Source organism: Ornithorhynchus anatinus, chromosome 4 (genome assembly GCF_004115215.2).
Source record: "Ornithorhynchus anatinus isolate Pmale09 chromosome 4, mOrnAna1.pri.v4, whole genome shotgun sequence".
Lineage (NCBI taxonomy): Eukaryota > Metazoa > Chordata > Mammalia > Monotremata > Ornithorhynchidae > Ornithorhynchus > Ornithorhynchus anatinus.
In genome coordinates, this window is record NC_041731.1 from 57,050,003 (window position 1) to 57,070,908 (window position 20,906).

At 51.3% G+C, this 20,906-nt stretch overlaps 1 protein-coding gene across 2 annotated transcripts in view; it reads left to right on the top strand.

Annotated features, from left to right (window-relative positions):
- Nucleotides 1–7,134: 7,134 nt before the first annotated feature.
- The window catches only part of TMEM67 (transmembrane protein 67), a 61,105-nt gene continuing 47,333 nt past the window's right edge, over nt 7,135–20,906 (top strand). Inside the window, exons 1-6 of one of the 2 annotated variants that reach the window (XM_029063308.2) lie at nt 7,135–7,364; nt 10,988–11,076; nt 13,471–13,564; nt 14,743–14,842; nt 18,896–18,965; nt 19,063–19,137. In XM_029063308.2, the coding sequence (XP_028919141.1) occupies nt 7,154–7,364; nt 10,988–11,076; nt 13,471–13,564; nt 14,743–14,842; nt 18,896–18,965; nt 19,063–19,137 (639 nt within the window). In that variant the 5' untranslated portion in view covers nt 7,135–7,153. The remainder of the gene's footprint in view (nt 7,365–10,987; nt 11,077–13,470; nt 13,565–14,742; nt 14,843–18,895; nt 18,966–19,062; nt 19,138–20,906) is intronic. The other variant, XM_029063309.2, reaches the window with a different exon arrangement.

The following is a 20,906-nucleotide window of genomic DNA, read 5'->3' on the forward strand; positions in this document are numbered from 1 at the left end:
TGCAAAAATGTTCACCTCTCATCCTGCCCGCTCTGCAGGGGGGACAGAGACTGTAAGCTTGTTATGGGCCGGCTTGTTATGTCCACTAATTCTGTTTTTTTGTACTCTCCCTAGTGCTCAGTACAATGCTGTGCATAAAGTAAGCTGTCGGTAAATAGCATTGATTGACTGACAGAGAAAACACACCCCTGGGCCTCTGGGTTAGTGAAACAGGATAGAAGGAGAGTGTCCCATTATCTTGTTTAATCAAGCTGTTTATTGTCGTATCGTACCTTCCCAAGCTCCTATTACGGTGCTCTCCACACAGGAAGCGCTCAATAAATACAACTGGATGAATGAATGAATTGTATTTTATCGATCAATTGCATCTATTCAGCCCTTACCTAGGCAGAGCACTGTACTGAATGCTTGGGAGAGCACAATATAACGATGTAGCAAAGTTGGTAGACACAGTCCCAGCCCACAGAGAGCTTGCAGCCTACTAGAGGGGGAGACAGACACTAATATAAATGAAAAAATGATGGATATGTACAGAAGCACTCTGGGGGTGAGGGAGGGGTAGATAGAGGGTGCCAATTCAAGTGCAGGGGCAGCTCAGAAGGGAGTGGGAGACGAGGAAATGAGGGTCTAGTCAGGGAAGGCCTCTTCATTCATTCAATCGTATTTATTGAGCACTTACTATTCATTCATTCATTCAAAAGTATTTGTTGAGCGCTTACTATGTGCAGACCACTGTCTAAGCACTTGGAATGTACAATTCGGCAACAGATAGAGACAATCCTGCCCAATGACGGGCTCAAAGTCTAGATGAGATGTGCCTTCACTAAGGCTTTGAAGGCGGGGCGGGTGATCATTCGTTCAATAGTATTTATTGAGCGCTTACTATGTGCAGAGCACTGGACAAAGCGCTTGGAATGGACAACTCGACAACAGATAGAAACAATCCCTCCCCAATAACGGGCTCACGGTCTAAACGAGATGTGCCTTCAGTGAGGCTTTGAAGGCGGGGCGGGTGATCATTCGTTCAATAGTATTTATTGAGCGCTTCCTGTGTGCAGAGCACTGTTCTAAGCGCTTGGAATGGACAATTCGGCAACAGATAGAGAGAATCTGTCGGAGGTGAAGAGGGAGGGCGTTCCAATCCGGAGGTGGGATATGGACGAGAGGTCGGTGGCGAGCTGGGTGAGATGGAAGTAGAGGGGGTAGGTTGGCGTTAGAAGAGTGAAGTGGATTGACCGGATGGTAACAGGAGCGTAGCGAGTTGAGCTAGGAGGTGGCGAGGTGATTTAAGTCCTTTAAAGTCGACGGTAAGGAATCTCTGTTCGATACGGAGGTGACCACTGGCGCTTCTTGAGGAGTGGGGAGACGCCGACTGAATGTGATTGTAGGAAAGCGATCCGAGCAGCAGAGTGAAGTACGGACTGGAGTGCGGAGAGACAGGAGGCAGGGAGGACAGTGAGCAGCGTGGCTCGGTGGAAAGAGCGCGGGCTTGGAAGTCAGAGGTCACGGGTTCTAATCCCCGCTCTGCCGCTGGTCAGCTGTGTGACCTTGGGCAACTCTCTGTGCCTCAGTTCCCTCATCTGTCAAATGGGGATTAAAACTGTAAGCCCCACGGGGGACAACCTGTTCACCTTGTATCCCCCAGCGCTCAGAACAGTGCTTTGCACCTTAGTAAACGCTTAACAAATACCGCAATTCATTTTTATTTATTTATGGGAATAATCAAGGTGGGGAGGATAAGCACTTGGAATAACATGGTAGCCGTTCGGATGGAGAGGAAAGGGCGGATTTTATCGACGTGAAGGTTGAACGGACGGGATTTAGTGACAGATTGAAAATAGGGGTTGAATAAGAGAGATGACTCGAGGATAATGCCGAGGACACGGACTTGTGAGACAGGAAGGGCGGTAGTGCTGTCTACAGTGAGAGGAAAGACAGGGGGAGGACAGGGTTTGGGTGGGAAGATAAGGAGCTCTGTTTTGGACATGTTAAGTTTGAGGTGACGGGAGGGCATCCAAGTAGAGGTGGCCTGAAGGCAGGGGAAAACGCAAAACGGCAGAGAAGGAGAGAGAAGGAGATAGATCAGGACTGAAGATGTAGATTTGGAAATCATCTGCGTGGAACTGGCAATTGAAGCCATGGGAGCAGATGAGTTCTCCGAGAGAGCGTTTCCACCCGCTGCGCTTACAAATACCCCTATTACGATCATTATGATTACTTGGGATTTTTGAAGATTCCGGTTTGGAAGCACGCCATAGCACCGCACGGTTTGAACCGCAGACACAACGCTAAGGGTTTTACAGAAAAAAAAATAATCCTGAAAACATCCCGAGCTCGAGGTCTTTGCCGACTAGGATTCAGACCTATGGGAAAAACGTGGTTTTCTCAGTAAACCCAGCGTTCCAGTCTGTGGCCGGCTTCGCCACCTCTCACCTCCCTGTGAATCCAGACAGTGAAGTGTTCCCAGCCTTCCAGCTTCTGTTTTGTGTTTCTAGGGCATGGCCTGCCTCAGTTTAGCCCCTGGGGAACTCAGGGGCCAAAATAAAATCAAATAAAAGCCCAGACTGTAAACCCCACTCGAAACTGTAAGCTCGGCGCGGGCGGGGAACGTGTCTCCCGACTCTGTTATACTGCACTCTTCCAAGTGCTTAATAATAATGGTATTTATTAAGCTCTTACTAAGTGCCAGGCACTCTACTAAGCGCTGGGGTGGATACGAGCCAATGGAGCTGGACACAGCCCCTGACCCGTGTGGGGCTCGCCGTCTCAACCCCCGTTTTGCAGGTGAGATAACTGAGGCACAGTGCTGTGCAGAAAGTGCTCAGTCAGAACGACTGATTGATCGAAGACTTGGGTCCACACCTCCCAGCTAGGTCTCCAACCCACGGGAGTTGGATGGTAATGACGATAAAGTGATTCGTTTAATTAAAAGGGTTAATGCAAATGACTCCTCCATGAATCGGGTGGATGTCATTCATTCGATAGTATTTACTGAGCGTCTACCGTTTGTAGATCTGCAGTCTCCTCACCTCCCCCGATTAGACTGTGAGCCCGTCACGGGGCAGGGATGGTCTCTATCTGTCGCCCAGTGGTCCGTTCCGAGCGTTTAGTCCAGTGCTCTGCACATAGTAAGCGCTCAATCAATACTATTGAATGAATGAATGCATGAATGAATACCAGTTGGACTCTTCTGTAGATACTAATAATGGTGGTATTTGTTAAGTGCTTACTATGTGCATAGCGCTGGGGGGGATACAAGGTGATCAGGTTGTCCCACTTGGGGCTCATGGTCTAAATCCCCATTGTATAGATGAGGTCCCTGAGGCCCAGAGAAGTGAAGTGACTTGCCCAGAGTCACACAGCTGGCAAGTGGCGGAGGCGGGATTCGAACCCATGACCTCCGACTCCCAAGCCCGGGTTCTTTCCGCTGAGCCGCGCTGCTTCTCACCATGAGCAAGGAAGCTTCAGTCTTTTTTCTTTATATTTGGTATTTGTTAATCGTCTACTATGTGCCAGGCACAGTAGAGAAGCAGCGTGGCTCAGCGGCAAGAGCCCGGGCTTGGGAGTCAGTGGTCATGGGTTCAAATCCCGGCTCCGCCACTTGTCAGCCGGGAGACTGTGGGCAAGTCACTTCACTTCTCGGTGCCTCAGTCACCTCAGCCGTAAAATGGGGATTAAGACTGTGAGCCTCCTGTGGGATGACTCGATGACCCTGTATCTCCCCCAGCGCTTAGAACAGTGCTCTGTACATAGTAAGCGCTTAACAAATACCAACATTATTATTACTAAGCGCTGGGGCAGCTACAAGACAATGAGGTTGGACACAGTCCTTATCCCACATGGGGCTCAGAGTCTTACTGCTCGGCGTGGCGGATATCGCATGGACCTGGGAGTCGAAGGTCATGGGTTCTAATCCCGGCCCCACTGCTCGTCTGCTCTGTGATCTTGGCTAAGTCACTTCCCTTCCTCTGTGCCTCAGTGACCTCACCTGTAAAATGGGGATTGAGACTGTGAACTCCACGTGGGACAGGGACTGTGTCCAACTCGATTTGTTTGCGCCTCCTCCAGTGCTTGGTACATATTAAGTGCTTACCAAACACTAGAATTATTATCATTATTTTGTTCCAGATGAGGTAACTGAGGAACAGAGAAGTTGAAGTGATTTGCCCAAGATCACACGGGAGACAAGTGGCAGAGTCGGGATTAGAACCCGAGCCCTGCTGCTTCTCAGCCCCGATCTCCGTACGAAGCTCTCGGGAGAGGACAACGTAACAAAAAACAGACATTTTCTCTGCCTCAATCACACACAGTGGACTTCGGGGGAGGATTTCCCCTCTAGACCGTGAGCCGGGATCTACACCGTTTATTGTCGTATCGTACTTTTTCAAACGCTTAGTGCAGTGGTCCGCACGCAGTAGGCGCTTAATAAACGCGATTGAATGAATGAATGAAAGATTGGTAGTGCCCTATCCACTCACCTAATTTACTACCCGAAGCTGGGCCCAAAAATAACAATAGCGATGGTATTTGTTAAGCGTTTACTATGTGCCAAGCACTGTTCTAAGCACTGGGGTGGGGGGGGGGGTGGTACAAGGTGATCAGGTTGTCCCACGTGGAGTCATCCAATTGAAGTCGTTCTAGAGGCAGGAGGATCTACGAGATCGTAATTTCTGTGTTTTCTGTAATTCATGTATTTTTTCTGTAATTTATGTAAGAGGACAGGCTTGACGACGGAGATAATCTCCCGAATGCTTAGCAGAGTGCTATTTACAGAGTTAGCGCTCTTGAATTAGCAGAGTTAGAGAAGCAGCACGGCCCAAATGGGCAGTGCGTGAACCTGGCAGTCGGGACCCGAGTTCTAATCCCGACTCCCCCACTTGTCAGCTGTGTGATCTGGGCAAGTCGCTTCACTTCTCTGTGCCTCAGTCCCCTCATCTGCAAATGGGGATGAAGACCGTGAGCCCCACGGGGGACAACGTGATGACCTTCTGTCTTTCCCCCAGCGCTTAGAACGATGCTTGGCACATAGTACGCGTTCAAGGAGTACCCTCATCATCATCAGCATGGCTCAGTGGAAAGAGCCCGAGCTTGGGAGTCAGAGGTCGTGGGTTCTAATCCCGGCTCCGCCGCCGGTCCGCTGGGTGACTGTGGGCAGGTCACTTCACTTCTCTGGGCCTCAGTGACCTCATCTGCAAAATGGGGATGAAGCCTGGGAGCCCCAAGGGAGACCACCTCATCACCTTCTATCTCCCCCAGCGCTTAGAACAGTGCTCGGCACATAGAAGGCGCTTAAGAAGCACCCTCATTGTTATTATTGTTTTTCTTACGGTTAGCGTTAGAATTAGCGCTCCCCCCTTTCCCTCCGCTCTTCCCCCTCTCCCTTCCCATCCCCTCAGCACTGTACTCGTCCGCTCGACTGTATCTATCTTCATCACCCTATTTATTTTGTTTAATGAGACGGACATCACCCTACGTGGCTCAGTGGAAAGAGCCCGGGCTTTGGAGTCAGAGGTCATGGGTTCGAATCCCGGCTCGGCCACTTGTCAGCTGTGTGACTTTGGGCAAGTCACTTCATTTCTCGGTGCCTCAGTTCCCTCATCTGTAAAATGGGGATGAAGACTGTGAGCCCCACGGGGGACAACCTGATTCCCCTGTGTCTACCTCAGCGCTTAGAACAGCGCTCGGCACATAGTAAGCGCTTAACAGATACCATCATTATTATTAATTTATTGCTATTGTTTTAATGAGATGCTCTTCCCCTCGATTCTATTTATTGCCATCGTTCTTGTCTGTCCGACTCCCCCGATTAATAATAATAATAATAATGTTGGTATTCGTTAAGAGCTTACTCTGTGCAGAGCACTGTTCTAAGCGCTGGGGGAGACACAGGGGAATCAGGTTGTCCCCCGTGGGGCTCCCAGTCTTCATCCCCATTTTCCAGATGAGGGAACTGAGGCCCAGAGAAGTGAAGTGACTTGCCCACCGTCACCCAGCTGACAAGTGGCAGAGCCGGGATTCGAACTCATGACCTCTGACTCCCAAGCCCAGGCTCTTTCCACTGAGCCACGCTGCTTCTCTAGACCGTGAGCCCGTCAAAGGGCAGGGACCGTCTCTATCTGCTACCGATTTATCCATTCCAAGCGCTTAGTCCAGTGCTCTGCACAGAGTAAGCGCTCAATAAATACTATTGAATGAACGAATTAATGTCTCCGCCCCCCCCCTTCCTTTCCGTCCTCCTTCCGCCCCGCCCACCGTCGGGCTGAGCCCGGTTGCCCCTAGTGACGGGGGGGACGCTGAAGCGGGGGGACGCCATTGGCCGGGACAGCGGGGCGGGGCGGGGACGGGCCAATCAGGGCGGGGCGGGTGCCATGGCGACGGGGAGGGGCGGTGCCATGGCGACAGTGGGGGGCAGAGAGAGAGAGAGAGATGGGCGGGTGCTATGGCGACGGGGAGGGATGGACGGGTGCCATGGCGATGGATGGGGGAGATGGGTGGGTGCCATGGCGACGGGGGGGAGAGAGAGAGAGAGAGAGAGAGAGATGGGCGGGTGCCATGACGACGGGGAGGGGCGGTGCCATGGAGGGCGGGGGGAACGGACGGGTGCCATAGAGAAGCAGCGTGGCTCGTGGAAGGAGGCCGGGCTCGGGAGTCAGAGGTCATGAGTTCGAATCCCGACTCTGCCCCTTGTCAGCCGTGGGACTGTGGGCAAGTCACTTCACTTCTCGGGGGCCTCAGTTCCCTCATCTGGAAAATGGGGATGAAGACTGGGACCCCCCCCCACGTGGGACAACCCGATTCCCCTGTGTCTACCCCGTGGCTTAGAACAGCGCTCTGCACATAGTAAGCGCTTAACAAGTACCAACATCATCATTATTATTATTATGGCGATGGGAAGGGGGAGAGGGGCGGGTGCCATGGCGACGGGCGGGGGGAAAATGGGCGGGTGCCATGACGACGGGGAGGGGCGGTGCCATGGCGACGGGGGGGGGATGGACGGGTGCCATGGCGATGGGAACGGGGAGAGGGGCGGGTGCCATGGCGACGGGGGGGATGGGCGGGTGTCACGACGACGGGGAGGGGGCGGGGCGGGTGCCATGACGCCGAGGAGGGGCGGGCGAGAAGCCGTGTCGGGCCGGTCCTGAGCGGCGGGCTCATGGCGGCCGTGGGGCGGGCGAGCAGGCCGGGTGGGCGTCGGTGGTGGAGTTGGTGGTGTTGGTTTTGGGCCGTGGTTCCGGGCCCGGGGGGCGCCCAGACCCCGCCTCTGGCCCTGCGGGGCCCGGCCGCCTGCGCCCCCCGACACTTCTTCGACTTCTCCTCCCTGTCCTGCGCCCCCTGCGCCCCCGGGAGGGGACCGGACCCCACAGGTGGGACACCCCGGGAGGGGGTGGGGGGGGCAAGACGGGGGGCAGGGAGGTGAGGCTGGGGCTAGGGGTGGGGCTAGGGAGTGGGGGCTGGGGGCTGGGGGGGAGGCTGGGGGCTGGGGAAGGAGGGATGAGGCTGGGGTCGGGGGGATGAGGCTGGGGGCCGGGGAGTGAGGCTGGGGCTGGAGGGTGAGGCTGGGGGCTGGGGAATAGGGGCTGGGGCTGGGGGGCAAGGCTGGAGAATAGGGGATGAGGCTGGGGTTGGGGTGAGGCCGGGGGCTGGGGAATGGGGGCTGGGGCCTGGGGGTGAGGCTGGGGGCTGGGGAATGAGGGATGAGGCTGGGGAATAGGGGCTGGGGCTGGGGGGGGTGAGACTGGGGAGTGAGATGGGATGGGAGGTGAGGCTGGGGGGGGGGTGGTGAGACTGGGGCTGGGGGTGAGGCTGGGGAGTGAAATGGGTTGGGGTGAGGCTGGGGGGTGAGGCCGGGGGGCTGGAGAATAGGGAATGAGGCCGGGGTTGGGGTGAGGCTGGGGGTGAGGCTGGGGAGTGAGATGGGATGGGAGGTGAGGCTGGGGGGGGGTGGTGAGACTGGGGCTGGGGGTGAGGCTGGGGAGTGAAATGGGTTGGGGTGAGGCTGGGGGTGAGGCTGGGAATGGGGGCTGGGGGGTGAGGCTGGAAATGGGGGGGGGGTGAGGCTGGGGAGTGAGATGGGCTGGGGTTGGGGTGAGGCTGGGGGCTGGGGAATTGGGGCTGAGGCTGGGGAGTGAGATGGGCTGGGGGTGAGGCCGAGGGCCGGGGAACGGGGGCCGGGGGCGGGAGCACGGTGGTTCTCCCCCCCCCCCCCCCCGCCCCCCAGCTCTCCTGCAGGCCGAGGACCAAACGCCGTAATCGAATTATGCTTCCCGAGCGCTTAGTCCGGTGCTCCGCACACAGAAGCGCTCGATAATCCCGTCGAATGAAAGGTTGAATAAATGATCATCGTCATAATGGTATTTGTTAAGCGCTTACTATGCGCAGAGCGCCGTTCTAAGCGCTGGGGGAGATACGGGAGAATCGGATCGTCCCACGTGGGGCTCACATTTTTTTTTAATCCCCATTTTTGCAGATGAGGGAGCTGAGGCACAGAGAAGCCAAGTGACCTGCCCGAGGTCGCCCAGCCGACGGGCGGCGGAGTCGGGATTAGAACCCACGGCCTCTGACTCCCGAGCCCGGGCTCTTTCCGCCGAGCCGCGCTGCTTCCTCACAGTACTGTTCGCTAAGCCGGTCGGAAGGTCGTGGGTTCCAATCCCGGCTCCGCTGTCCGTCTCCCGGGGGACCCGGGGCGAGTCGCCTCCCTCCTCTGGGCCCCGGTTCCCCCATCTGGAAAATGGGGATGGAGACTGGGAGCCCCACGTGGGACAGGGACTGGGTCCCACCCCGTTTGCTTGGATCCACCGCGGCGCTTAGTACGGTGCCTGTCCCAGAGTAAGTGCTTGACTAGTACCGTGATAACCGATGCCGTGATTATTATTTTTAAGTGCCGGGACGGTTACGAGACCGTCGGATTGGACGCGGTCCCCGTCCCCCATGGGCCACGGGAGCCTTTAATCTCCACCGCACAGATGAGTGATTGAGGCCCGGAGAAGTGAAAAGACTTGCCCGAGGTCACACGACAGACGGGGGGGTAACGGGGATTAGAACCCAGGCCCACGCGCGCTACGCGCTGGATCGCGCTGCGTCTCCCGTGCCCCGACCCTCCTGATGTCCTCTGACCTCCTCCCCTACCCCACTCCACGTCCCCCAGAAAAGCTCCCGGCCGCCTCCCATTTTCCCGCAGTAATAATAATAATAATAATGTTGGTATCTGTTAAGCGCTTACTACGTGCAGAGCACCGTTCTAAGCGCTGGGGGAGATGCAGCGTGATCAGGTTGTCCCACGTGAGGCTCCCAGTCTTCATCCCCATTTTCCAGATGAGGGAACTGAGGCCCAGAGAAGTGAAGTGACTTTTCCACGGTCACCCAGCTGACAAGGGGCAGAGCCGGGATTCGAACTCATGATCTCTGACTCCCAAGCCCGGGCTCTCGCCACCGCGCCACGCTGCTTCCCTAATGAGACCGAAACTCTGATGGCGGCCGGCTGAGAGACCCCTGCCCGGAAGCGCCGGGCCAACTGTCGTAGCCGTGGGGGGATCGGCGATGCTCTTCGTGTTGGGCAGAGAGGCAGCGTGGCTCAGTGGAAAGGGCCCGGGCTGGGGAGTCCGAGGTCACGGGTTCGAATTCCGGCTCTGCCACTAGTCAGCTGGGTGACTGTGGGCAAGTCACTTCACTTCTCTGGGCCTCAGTTCCCTCATCTGGAAAATGAGGATTAAGACTCTGAGCCTCACGTGGGACAACCTGATGACCCCGTATCTCCCCCAGCGCTTAGAACAGTGCTCTGCACATAGTAAGCGCTTAACAGATACCAACATTATTATATTATTAAGTTGCATTGGAGGAACAGGGCAGGGAAGAGTTCAGAAGGAGGAGGCGGAGGCGAGGAGACCGTCCCTGCCCCTTAGGCTGCCTTTCCTAACAGACAATTGGAGAATGTAGTTATTTTTTACCTTCCCCAGGAGAGGGGGGGGAGCCGTGGAAGGGCCCGGTCGATCAATCAATTGTATTTATTGAGCGCTGACTACGAACAGAGCACTGTACTAAGCGCTGGGGCGAGTACGAGACGAGAGTTGCGGGACGCATTCCCCCGCCCACGTTGGGTTTACAGTCTAGAGTGGGGAGGGCGGGTGGAGGGGCTCCCGTTTTTCGTTCCCGCCGTCAGCAGCTGAGATTACATGTCATAGAGAAGCGGCGGGGCTCAGTGGAAAGAGCCCGGGCTTGGGAGTCAGAGGTCGTGGGTTCGAATCCCGGCTCCGCCCCTCGTCTGCCGTGTGACCTTGGGCAAGTCACTTCCCTTCTCTGGGCCTCAGTTCCGTCATCTGCAAAAATGGGGATTAAAAAATTGTGAGCCCCACGTGGTACAATCTGATTATCCTGTGTCTAGAGAAGCAGCGTGGCTCAGTGGAAAGAGCCTGGGCTGGGGAGTCGGGTCATGGGTTCGAATCCCGGCTCTGCCCCTTGGCAGCTCTGTGACTGTGGGCAAGTCACTTAACTTCTCTGCGCCTCAGTGACCTCATCTGTAAAATGGGGATTAACTTTGAGCCTCACATGGGACAACCTGATGACCCTGTATCTCCCCAGCGCTTAGAACAGTGCTCTGCACATAGTAAGCACTTAACAAATACCAACATTATTATTACCCCAGCGCTTAGAACGGTGCTCTGCACATAGTAAGCGCTTAACAAATACCATTATTATTATTATTATTATTATTTCATCGACCCCTTTGTTCATTTGGGTAACTTTGACAAACGAAAGACCAGCCGAACCATAGCGTGATGCCTTTTTCCCTTTACCGACTTGCCTTCCTCGGCGCTCTGTTCCCATACACCTCCGTGTGTTAAAAGTTTATGACTTTTTTCTGGCCTTTCTGTCAATCATAAACCTCCACTTAAGGTTATAGTTTAAGAGCTGTTAAGGTTTTGCCCATCTCCGGGGGAGAGAGTACGTTTGCTGACTACAGCACCAGATGGAATTTTTTTTTTCTCTTGAGGTACTTCATGTACGTGTCTACCGGGGTTTAAGCTGGTTTCTAATAACAGTGGACCCTCTATTATCTGCGAAAAGTGTCCAGACAACATGGTGAGTAAAAACTAAAAAAAAATCAGTTAAAATTAACAGGGAACTACATTTTAACCAACTTTCTAAGGAGGCTTTTATGTAATCAGATCTACCCCATTTAAAAAAGAGTGGACATCTTCCCAGGTTTAGTTTTTTCCATTTTATCAGGGATTTCCTCCACCAGATCTAACGGTCTCTACCTTGTCCTCATCCTCTTTAACCTCTTGGCTGCCGTTCACACTGTGGAGCACACTCGCCGCCTGGTAACGCTATCTGACCTTGGTTTCACCAGCGAAATTCCGTTCTGGTTCTCCTGCTACGTCCCTGGCTGCTCTTCGTCCTTTCCTTTTGCCGGCTCTTTCCCTGCCTCCCACTTCCTAAGTGGAGGGCCCTCAAGGCTCTCCTCTGCAGGGGCGAGCGGGGATCCCTTCTTTCTCCATTTCTCTCACTCTCTCCTGGAGTTCATCCGCTCCCAAGGCTTCAACTGGTTGCTCTGTGTGCTCGTCTCCGAAATCCCCACCTCTACCGCCGTCTGCGATCTCGCGTTTTCTCTTCCCCGCAAGATCTCTCCTCATGGAAGTCCCACAGACACTCCAAGCTCAATATGTCACCGAACTGCTCGTCTTGCCTCCTAAATCCTGTCCTTCACCCTCACAGTCTACAACTCCACCACCTTTCCTGGCGTCACAGAAGGCCACAATCGTCTCAGCGTCCTTGATTCTTCTCTTCCAACTCTCACATCAATCAGTGGGATTTTCGCTAATTCAGTAGTATTTATTGAGCGCTTTCTATGTGCAGAGCACTCTACTAAGCGCTTGGAATATACAATTCGGCAACAGATAGAGACAATCCCTGCCCAATGACGGGCTCACAGTCTAATCGGGGGAGACGGACGGGCAAAAACAAGACAACATAATCACGATAAATAGGATCAAGGGGACGGACATCTCATTAACAAAATAAATAAGATCATAAAAATATATACGAATGAGCACAGTGAGCACACACTGTGTACCAAGCGCTCGGGAGAGGACGGTACGACCGAGTAGGTCAGCACGTTCCTTGTCCACAAGGAGCTTATGTCTGTTGCTAAATCTGGTTAGTTTTTCCTTCCCAATATTTCCTCTATCCCCATCTTCTCCGTCCAAACAGCTGCTCTTCTGATCCAGGTCTTGGTCATATCCCAGCTTGATATGTTATCGGCCTCCTCACTGGTCTCCCTGCCTCCAGTCTCTCCCCCGGCCAGGCTCTCCGCTCTCATGGTTTTCGAAACTGCTGTTCTGCACGTTTCTCCGTCTCTTCAAAACCTCCAATGGTTCCCCGTTCATTGTTGCATCGAACAGAAACTCCTGGCCATTAAGGCATTCCCTCTGCTCTCTCCTGACCTTATACGCTCTTTTCTCCTTATTACACCACAGCTCAGCCAACCCCATTCCAGCCCATACTTCAGTCAGCTGCCCGGCTCATCTTCCCGCAGAAACGATCGGGGCATGTCACTCCCCTTCTTAAACACCTCCAGTGGTTGCCTATCAACCTCCGCTCCAAACAAAAACTCCTCACTCTAGGCTTCGAGGCTCTCCGTCACCTCGCCCCTTCCTACCTCTCCTCCCTTCTCTCTTTCTACCGCCCACCCCGCACGCTCCGCTCCTCCGCCGCCCACCTCCTCGCCGTCCCCCGGTCTCGCCCGTCCCGCCGTCGACCCCCGGGCCACGTCCTCCCGCGGTCCCGGAACCCCCTCCCTCCTCACCTCCGCCAAACTAACTCTCTTCCCCCCTTCAAAGCCCTACCGAAAGCTCGCCTCCTCCAGGAGGTCTCTCCAGATTAAGACCCCCTTTTCCTCTGCTTCCCCTCCCCCCCATCATTGCCCCAATCCCTCTGCTCTACCCCCTCCCCACCCCAAAGCACTTGTGTATATATGTACACATTTATAATTCTCTATGTTTTTATTAATGATGTGTACATATCTATAATCCTTTTTATTTATCGTGATGCTACTGATGCCCGTTTACTTGTTTTGATGCCTCGTCTCCCCTCTTCGAGACTGTGAGCCCGTCGTGGGCAGGGATCATCTCTATCTGTTGCTGAATTGTACCTCTCAAGCGCTTAGTACACTGCTCTGCACACAGTAAGTGCTCAATTAGCCTGTGAGCCCGTCATTGGGCAGGGATGGTCTCCATCTGTTGCCGAATTGTCCATTCCAGGCGCTTAGTCCAGTGCTCTCCACATAGTAAGCGCTCAATAAGTACTATCGAATGAATGGATATGATTGAATAAATGAATACCCTCAGTGCCAACCCCCAGGGGTGGTTGGGGAGTGGGTGTAGCCAAGTGGTTTGGTGACCCACAAGTGCTAAAGTGACAACTGTACGATATGTTGTCCCTGGGAGACATTTAAATCTGCATTTTTTTCTGTAGAAAGGAGTTACTGAAGATGGCTGGAATTGCATTTCTTGCCCTCATGATTTAACTCCAGAGGGAAAATGCCAGTGTCCCGCCAAACATACCTTGGGTAAGAAACAAACCGTTCCCGTTCATTTGTATGTTCGAACGTGTGAGAGCCGTCAACCGAATTGGGTAGCAGCACGGCGGAGTGGATGGAGCGCGGGCCTGGGTTCTAATCCTGCCGCTTGTCTGCTGGGTGACCTCGGGTAAGTCACCTTACTTCTCTGGATCTTGCCTAACCTCATCTGGGATTGAGACCGTGAGCCCGCCGTGGGACCGGAACCACGTCCAACCCAATTTGCGGTGTCCACCCCAGTGCTTAGAGCAGTGTCTGACACTTAGCGCTTAACACATGCCATAATTATGATTATTATGATGATCAAAAAACATCTAGGGGCTGCAGGCCTCAATTCAGAAGCGAGGTGATTTCTATTTCTCAGAACTTTTTATTATTATAATTATCAGTAGTAGTAGTCCTTTCTATGTGCCAAGCACTGTCCTAAAAGCTGAGGGTGGGTCCAACGTGGCGCTCACTGTGTAAGCTGCCAAGGGAGAGGAAGAACAACTTGTATTGTTATATTGTACTCTCCCAAGCGCTTAGTTTAGTGCCGTGCACCCAGTGAGCACTCAGTCAGTAAATAGAGAAGGAGCGTGGCTCAGTGGAAAGAGCCCGGGCTTGGGAGTCAGAGGTCATGGGTTCGAATCCCGACTCTGCCACTTGTCGGCTGTGTGACTGTGGGCAAGTCACTTCACTTCTCTGGGCCTCAGTTACCTCATCTGGAAAATGGGGATGAAGACTGTGAGCCTCACGTGGGACCGCCTGATTACCCTGTACCTACCCCAGCGCTTACAACAGTGCTCTGAACATAGTAAGCGCTTAAATACCAACATTAGTATTATTATTATTAAAAAATATGGGTCTGGGAGTCAGAGGACCTGAATTCTAATGCTGACTCCACCACTTGTCTGCTGTGTGCCCTTGGGCAAGTCACTTAACTTCTCCGTGTCTCAGTTATCTGTAAAATGGAGATTAGGACCGAGCCCCACGTGGGACGTGGACGGCGTCCAACCTGATTAGCGTGCATTTATCCCGGGGCTTAGTACAGTGCCCTGCACACAATAAATTCTCAATAAATGCCATTGATGATGACGATAATGGTTAGCATATGCCATTAAAAAATGACTATTAATGGTTTACGGGATAAATCATGTTGATTGCTCCCCTGATTTCTGTTTCGAAACCAGTGGAAAGGGATGCCGACGGAAAGTTGATGGCTTCAGCGTTGTGCGTACCTTGCAATGGAACGGAAAACTCTCTCTTAGCTGCCAATGATATAGGAAACAGGTAAGTCGAACGTATTTTTTGAGTCAGTAGTATTAATGAGTGCTTACTGTGTGCAGAGCACTGGACTGTTCATTGGGGAGAATACAGTATAACAATATAACAGACACATTCCCTGTCCACAGTGAGCTTACAGACTAGAGAACGAGTTTACAGTCTAGAGGTCAGTAATTAGTTTTGGAGGTGGCCAGTTTGGGGCATTTGAATGAAAAACGATAATGTGATGCTTTAAATGGGCCCCTTTTTCTCTGTAGCAGGTAACACAGAAAAGGTCTGGCTCCGCAGTGGACTAGTATAATTAAGCGGCATGGCTCAGTGGAGTGAGCACAGGCTTAGAAGTCAGAGGTCATGGGTTCTAATCCCGGCTCCGCCCCGTCAGCTGTGTGACTGTGGACAAGTCACTACACTTCTCGGTGCCTCAGTTCCCTCATCTGTAAAATGGGGATTAAGACTGTGAGCCTCACGTGGGACAACCTGACTACTTTGTATCTACCCCGGTGTGTAGAACGGTGCTCGGCACAAAGTTAGCGCTTAACAAATACCAACATTATTATTATTATCTCTTTCCAGCCAGTTTTTCCAATTGCAGTTTTGAATGTCCATGTTGAATTTTCCATAGATCATTTTGGCCGTCGTGGCTTAGAGCTCTGAATAAGCCCGTTTTTATTGTTTCGTTCTGTTTAGTTTTGGCTTTTTGGTGGTGGATTACACTATATGGTTATATGCCGGCTTCTTCGGGCGCTTTGACGCTGGGCTTCTCTGACACAGGGAAATTAATTATAACTGTTTAAAATGCTCTGTTATCGTAAGCCTCCTGGCAATATGAACTTCAAGCCATTACCCATTCCCTGAATAATGCTAATCAACTATTGATATGGAGAAAGGAGAAGCAGAGTATTATCCTTAAAATAGGCGAAGAATGGCTTTTGCTTGTTTTCCCCGTTTTTATGTAGATTGGCAAGGGAAACTTATAACTGGGTATTCTTCTTTGTGGCTTTTTTCGTACAATTGATAACCGATATCCCTAGCACATGTGAAAGTAATACAGAAACATAAACCACTTTCCTTGCACAAAAGGAACTAATATTCTAATAGAGGAGTAAAGCACAAACATATTTAAAAGCGGGAGAATATTAATAAATAATAGATTTTTTTTTTTGAGGAAGGAAGAGTGATGTGGCCTAACGGATAGAGCACGGGTCTGAGACACAAAGGACCTGGATTCTAATCTCAGCTCCACCACCTCTTTTCTGTGTGACCTTAATTTCTCTGTGCCCAGTTACCTCATTTATAAAATGAGGATTAAAACTGTGAGTCCTGAGTGGGATGTGGACCGTGTCCAACCTGATTATCTCGTATCTATCCTAGTGTTGATTACAATGCCTGGCTCATAGTAAGCGCTTAACAAATACCATTAAAACAGCCAAAACTTGCAGTCGAGAGTCATCCCCGTAGTAGTTGGCAGTTGAATTACGCAAGTTGGTGTGTTCTCCCAGACAGTGAAACACGGGAAAATGGTCAGGGGCTCCAGCACGGAGCCGGCGGGACACTTGAGATTTGGGAATCTGAGGTGGAAAAGGAACCAACAAAAGAAATAGAGAAGGTGCAGTTAATGAAGTCCCAGCCCCACAGCACTTATCTATATATCTGTAATTTTATTTATTTATATTGATGTCCGTTTCCCCCCAGCCCGCCCCTCTAGACTGTGAGCTCATTGCGGGCAGGGAATGTCACTTTTTATTGTTATATTTTCCTCAGTGCTTAGTACAGTGCTCTGCACATACTAAACACTTAATAAATGTGACTGAATGAATGAATGAAAGTAGGAGAAGCAGGAAGGCATTGGGACTGTCTATCTGTTGCCGATTTGTACATTCCAAGCGCTTAGTACAGCGCTCTGCACATAGTAAGCGCTCAATAAACACTATTGAATGAATTGGGACTGCAATTAGGCTCTGCTCCATTGGTCAGGGTGAAGACTGAAATAATAATAATAATAGTAATATCTGTATTTGTTAAGCGCTAACTGTGTGCCAAGCACCTAGCTAAGCTCTGGGGGAGATACAAGATAATCCCCCCATGACATGACATGACCCCGCATGGGGCCACAGGAAGAGGCAGGTACTGAATCCCCATTTTGCAGATGAGGGAACTGAGCTGCAAAGACGTTAAGTGACTTGTCCAAGATCACGCAGCAGGTAAGTGGTGGAGCCGGGTTTTGAACCCAGGTCCTCTGGCTCCCAGGCCCGTGGTCTTTCCACTAGGCCACGGTGAAGTGACATCTTGGCAGTTGTTTGTGAGGGCTTGTTGAGTGGGGGAAAAAAAGGGCAGATCTAGGAAGTTATGCAGGAAGAGCAGGAAGCTTTGGCCGTTGGTTTTATATAATTTTTTCGGTGGTGTTTGGTAGGCGCTCACCTTGTGCCAGGCACTGTACTAAGCCCTGGAGTGGATACAAGATAATCAGAGTGGACACGGTCCCTAAGCCGCATTGAGATCCCAGTCTTAATCCCCATTTTGCAGATGAGATATCTGAGTCCCAGATAAATTAAGTGATTTGCCCAAAGTCACCCAGCCCACACCTGGGTCCTTTGACTCCTAAACCCGTGCTCTAGACTGTGAGCTCATTGCGGGCAGGGAATATCACTTTTTATTGTTATATTTTCCCAAGTGCTTAGTACAGCGCTCTGCACACAATAAGCACTTAATAAATGTGACTGATTGAATGAATGAATGAATGAAAGTAGGAGAAACAGGAAGGCGCTGGGACTGCAATTAGGCTCTGCTCCATTGAGTTAGGCCATCCACACTAGGCCACACAGCTTGAAAGTGAGAAAATTAGACTGTGAGCCCGTCATTGGGCAGGGATTTTCTCCATCTGTTGCCGCTTTGTACATTCCAAGTGCTTAGTACAGTGCTCTGCACATAGTAAGCGCTCAATAAATACTATTGAATGAGTGAAAGAGCGAGGAGTCTAGGGTGACACCAAGTTTGGAGGCCTCTGGGATGGGAAGGATGGTGGTCTGAATAACTGAGATAGAAAACTTAGGAGAATTAGGAGGGAAGATAATAATGATAATAATAATAATAATAATAGTGTTGGTATTTGTTAAGCGCTTACTATGTGCCAAGCACTGTTCTAAGCGCTGGGGTAGACACGGGGTAATCAGGTTGTCCCACGTGGGGCTCACAGTCTTAATCCCCATTTTATAGATGCGGTAACTGAGGCCCAGAGAAGTGAAGTGACTTGCCCACAGTCACACAGCTGACAAGTGGCAGAGCTGGGATTCGAACTCATGACTTCTGACTCCAAAGCCCGTGCTCTTTCCACAGAGCCACGCTGCTTCTCTAATAATAATAATAATAATGTTGGTATTTGTTAAGCGCTTACTATGTGCAGAGCACCGTTCGAAGCGCTGGGGGAGATACAGGGTGATCAGGTCATCCCACGTGAGGCTTATAGTTAATCCCCATTTTACAGATGAGGTAACTGAGGCCCAGAGAAGTGAAGTGACTTGCCCACAGTCACACAGCTGACAAGTGGCAGAGCCGGGAGTCGAACCCATGACCTCTGACTCCCAAGCCCAGGCTCTTTCCACTGAGCCACGTAGTCCTGGAGGTAAGAGGGTTATGGAATTGCAATTTGATGAAAGATCAGGGCTAGAGAGGTAAATTGGAAGTATACTTTGTAGACTGTCATCTTCTTGTGGGCAGGGAATGTCTACCACCTCTGTTGCATCGTACTCTCCCAAGCCCTTAGTACAGTGCTTTGCACACGGTAGGAGTGCTGAAAATACCATTGATTAATCGTCCATATAGACTTCAGCATGGGGCAGTTCCATTAGATCCTTCAGTAATTTCAAATGATTACAAAGTGATACCGTTTTTCAGTCACCTTTTAATGTTGCATAAAAACAAGACCGATAGGCCTCTGCTATTAAGGCACCTTCATGTGCGGTATAACGTTTATTGTCCGTTTCAGACCAGCACTGGTTTTGTTCTGTGCACCTCTGGCTACTTTAAAATGATCTTTTCACTCCTTTGGGTTGTGTTCACTAGGTGTCTCAGATGTGAACACACAGTCATCAGTAGAAGAAAGACCTGTCAATGTTCAAGTTCTAATGATTTGGTAAGGAAAAATGAACCTAAGTTTAAGGAAAAAACTCACTGTGCTAAATGATTTACTCTGTTGGCTAATTGGACTCTCTCTTTCGTTTTTTATAAAGACAGGAGGGTTGTGTTTCAGTGGCCCAGGGAATTTTCCTCCTCGAGGAAGCCCAATTGTGCATTATGGACAACTTGTAAGTACAATTTAATTTTTTCTTCTGATGATATAAAGCCTCTTCCATTTTTACCCACTAACTAATTTTTTAGTTTTTAAAGCAGGGATTCTCAAACCTACTGTGGTAAATGATCCTGCCGATACCTCAGACGGAACATGCCCAGAGGAGAATTCTTCATTCTCACCCAAACCCTGCTCTCTCGCTGTCTTTTCCCTCTTTTCCCTCAACACCACTTTTCCCTTTTTCCCTCTGTCCCCTCTCTCCCCACTTTTCCCTTTTCCCTCTCGCTGTCGTTTCCCTCTTTTCCCTCAACACCACTGACTCACCTTGGCGTTATCCACGACTCACCTCCCTCATTCAACCCGCATGTTCAGCCTGTCACCAGATCCTCTCGGTCCTACCTTCCCAACGTCTACAGAATCCGCCTTTTCTTCCCCATGCTCAGTAAATACCTATCGACTGATTGATCCAAACTGCTGCAATGCTGATCCAAGCACTCGTTATATCCCACCTTGATTATTCCGTCAGCCTCGTCGCTGATCTCCCTGCCACTGGTCTCTCTCCAGACCCCGTACTTCACTCTGCTGCCCAAATCACATCTAAAAAACTGTCCAGTGCATGTCTCCCCTCTTCTCAACAACCTCCAGTGGCTGTCCTTCGGTCTCCACATCAGACAGAAAGTCTTTGCCATCAGCTTTAAAGCACTCAATCAGCTTGTCCCCTCCTACCTTCCCTCACCGATTTCCTACTCCAACCCAGCCTGCACCCGTCTTTCCTCTAATGCCAACGTACTCACTGTACTTTGTTCTCATCTGGCCCGCCACAGACTCATGTTTCTGTCTAACTGTGGGTGTCCTTTAAGGCTCTCTTCTGGCTCCCTTTCTTCTTTTACACTGACTCACTTGAAGAACTCATCTGTCTCCACGGCCCCATCTCTGTGTGGATGACACCCAAATCTAACCTGCCAATTCCAACTCTCTCTGCAGTCCCATATTTCCCTCCTGCCACCGGGATGTCTCAACATAGATATCTGTATCTTTACACTTTCTTTCTCCTTAACTGTATTTAAGGGTTCATCTCCCCAGCTAGATTATAAATTACTCAAGGGCAGGGACCATGCCTTCTCACTGTATTTCGCGCTTCCAAACACCATTACTATGTTCAGAGGATAGCTGCTATCAACTGAGCCTTGAGGGCCTCCCCCAGAAAGGGGGTAGGGACAGAAGAGGAGCTGGCGAAAGAGGAGGAGTGGCCAGAGAGATGAGGACTGCTTTCTCCCAGTCGTTCCACATATTCCATCTCACTAAATCTTGACGGTACCACCTTCACAGCATCGCTAAAATCTGCCTTTTCCTCTCCATCCAAATTGCTACCAAGTTAATCCAAGCACTTATCCCTATACCATCTTGATTTATCGGGTTAGTCTCTTTGCCGACCTCCCCGCCTTCTGTCTTTCCGCCCTCCAGTCCATACTTCACTTTGCTGTGGAGATCATTTTTCTACAAAAAGGTTCAGTTTGTGTTTTTCCACTCCTCAAGAACCTCCAGTGGTTGCCCAGCCACTTCCGTGTCAGACAAAAACTCCTCACTTTTGGCTATAAAGCACTCAATCACCTTGCCCCTTCCTACCTCCCCTTGCTGCCCTCCTACTACAGCCTGGCCCACACATTTTGCTCCTCCAATGCCAACCTACTCACTGTACCTTGATCTCTTCTTTCTCACCGCTGACCTCTCTCCCCTGTCCTGCCTCTGGCTTGAAATGCCCTCCCTCTTCATATCCGACAGGCA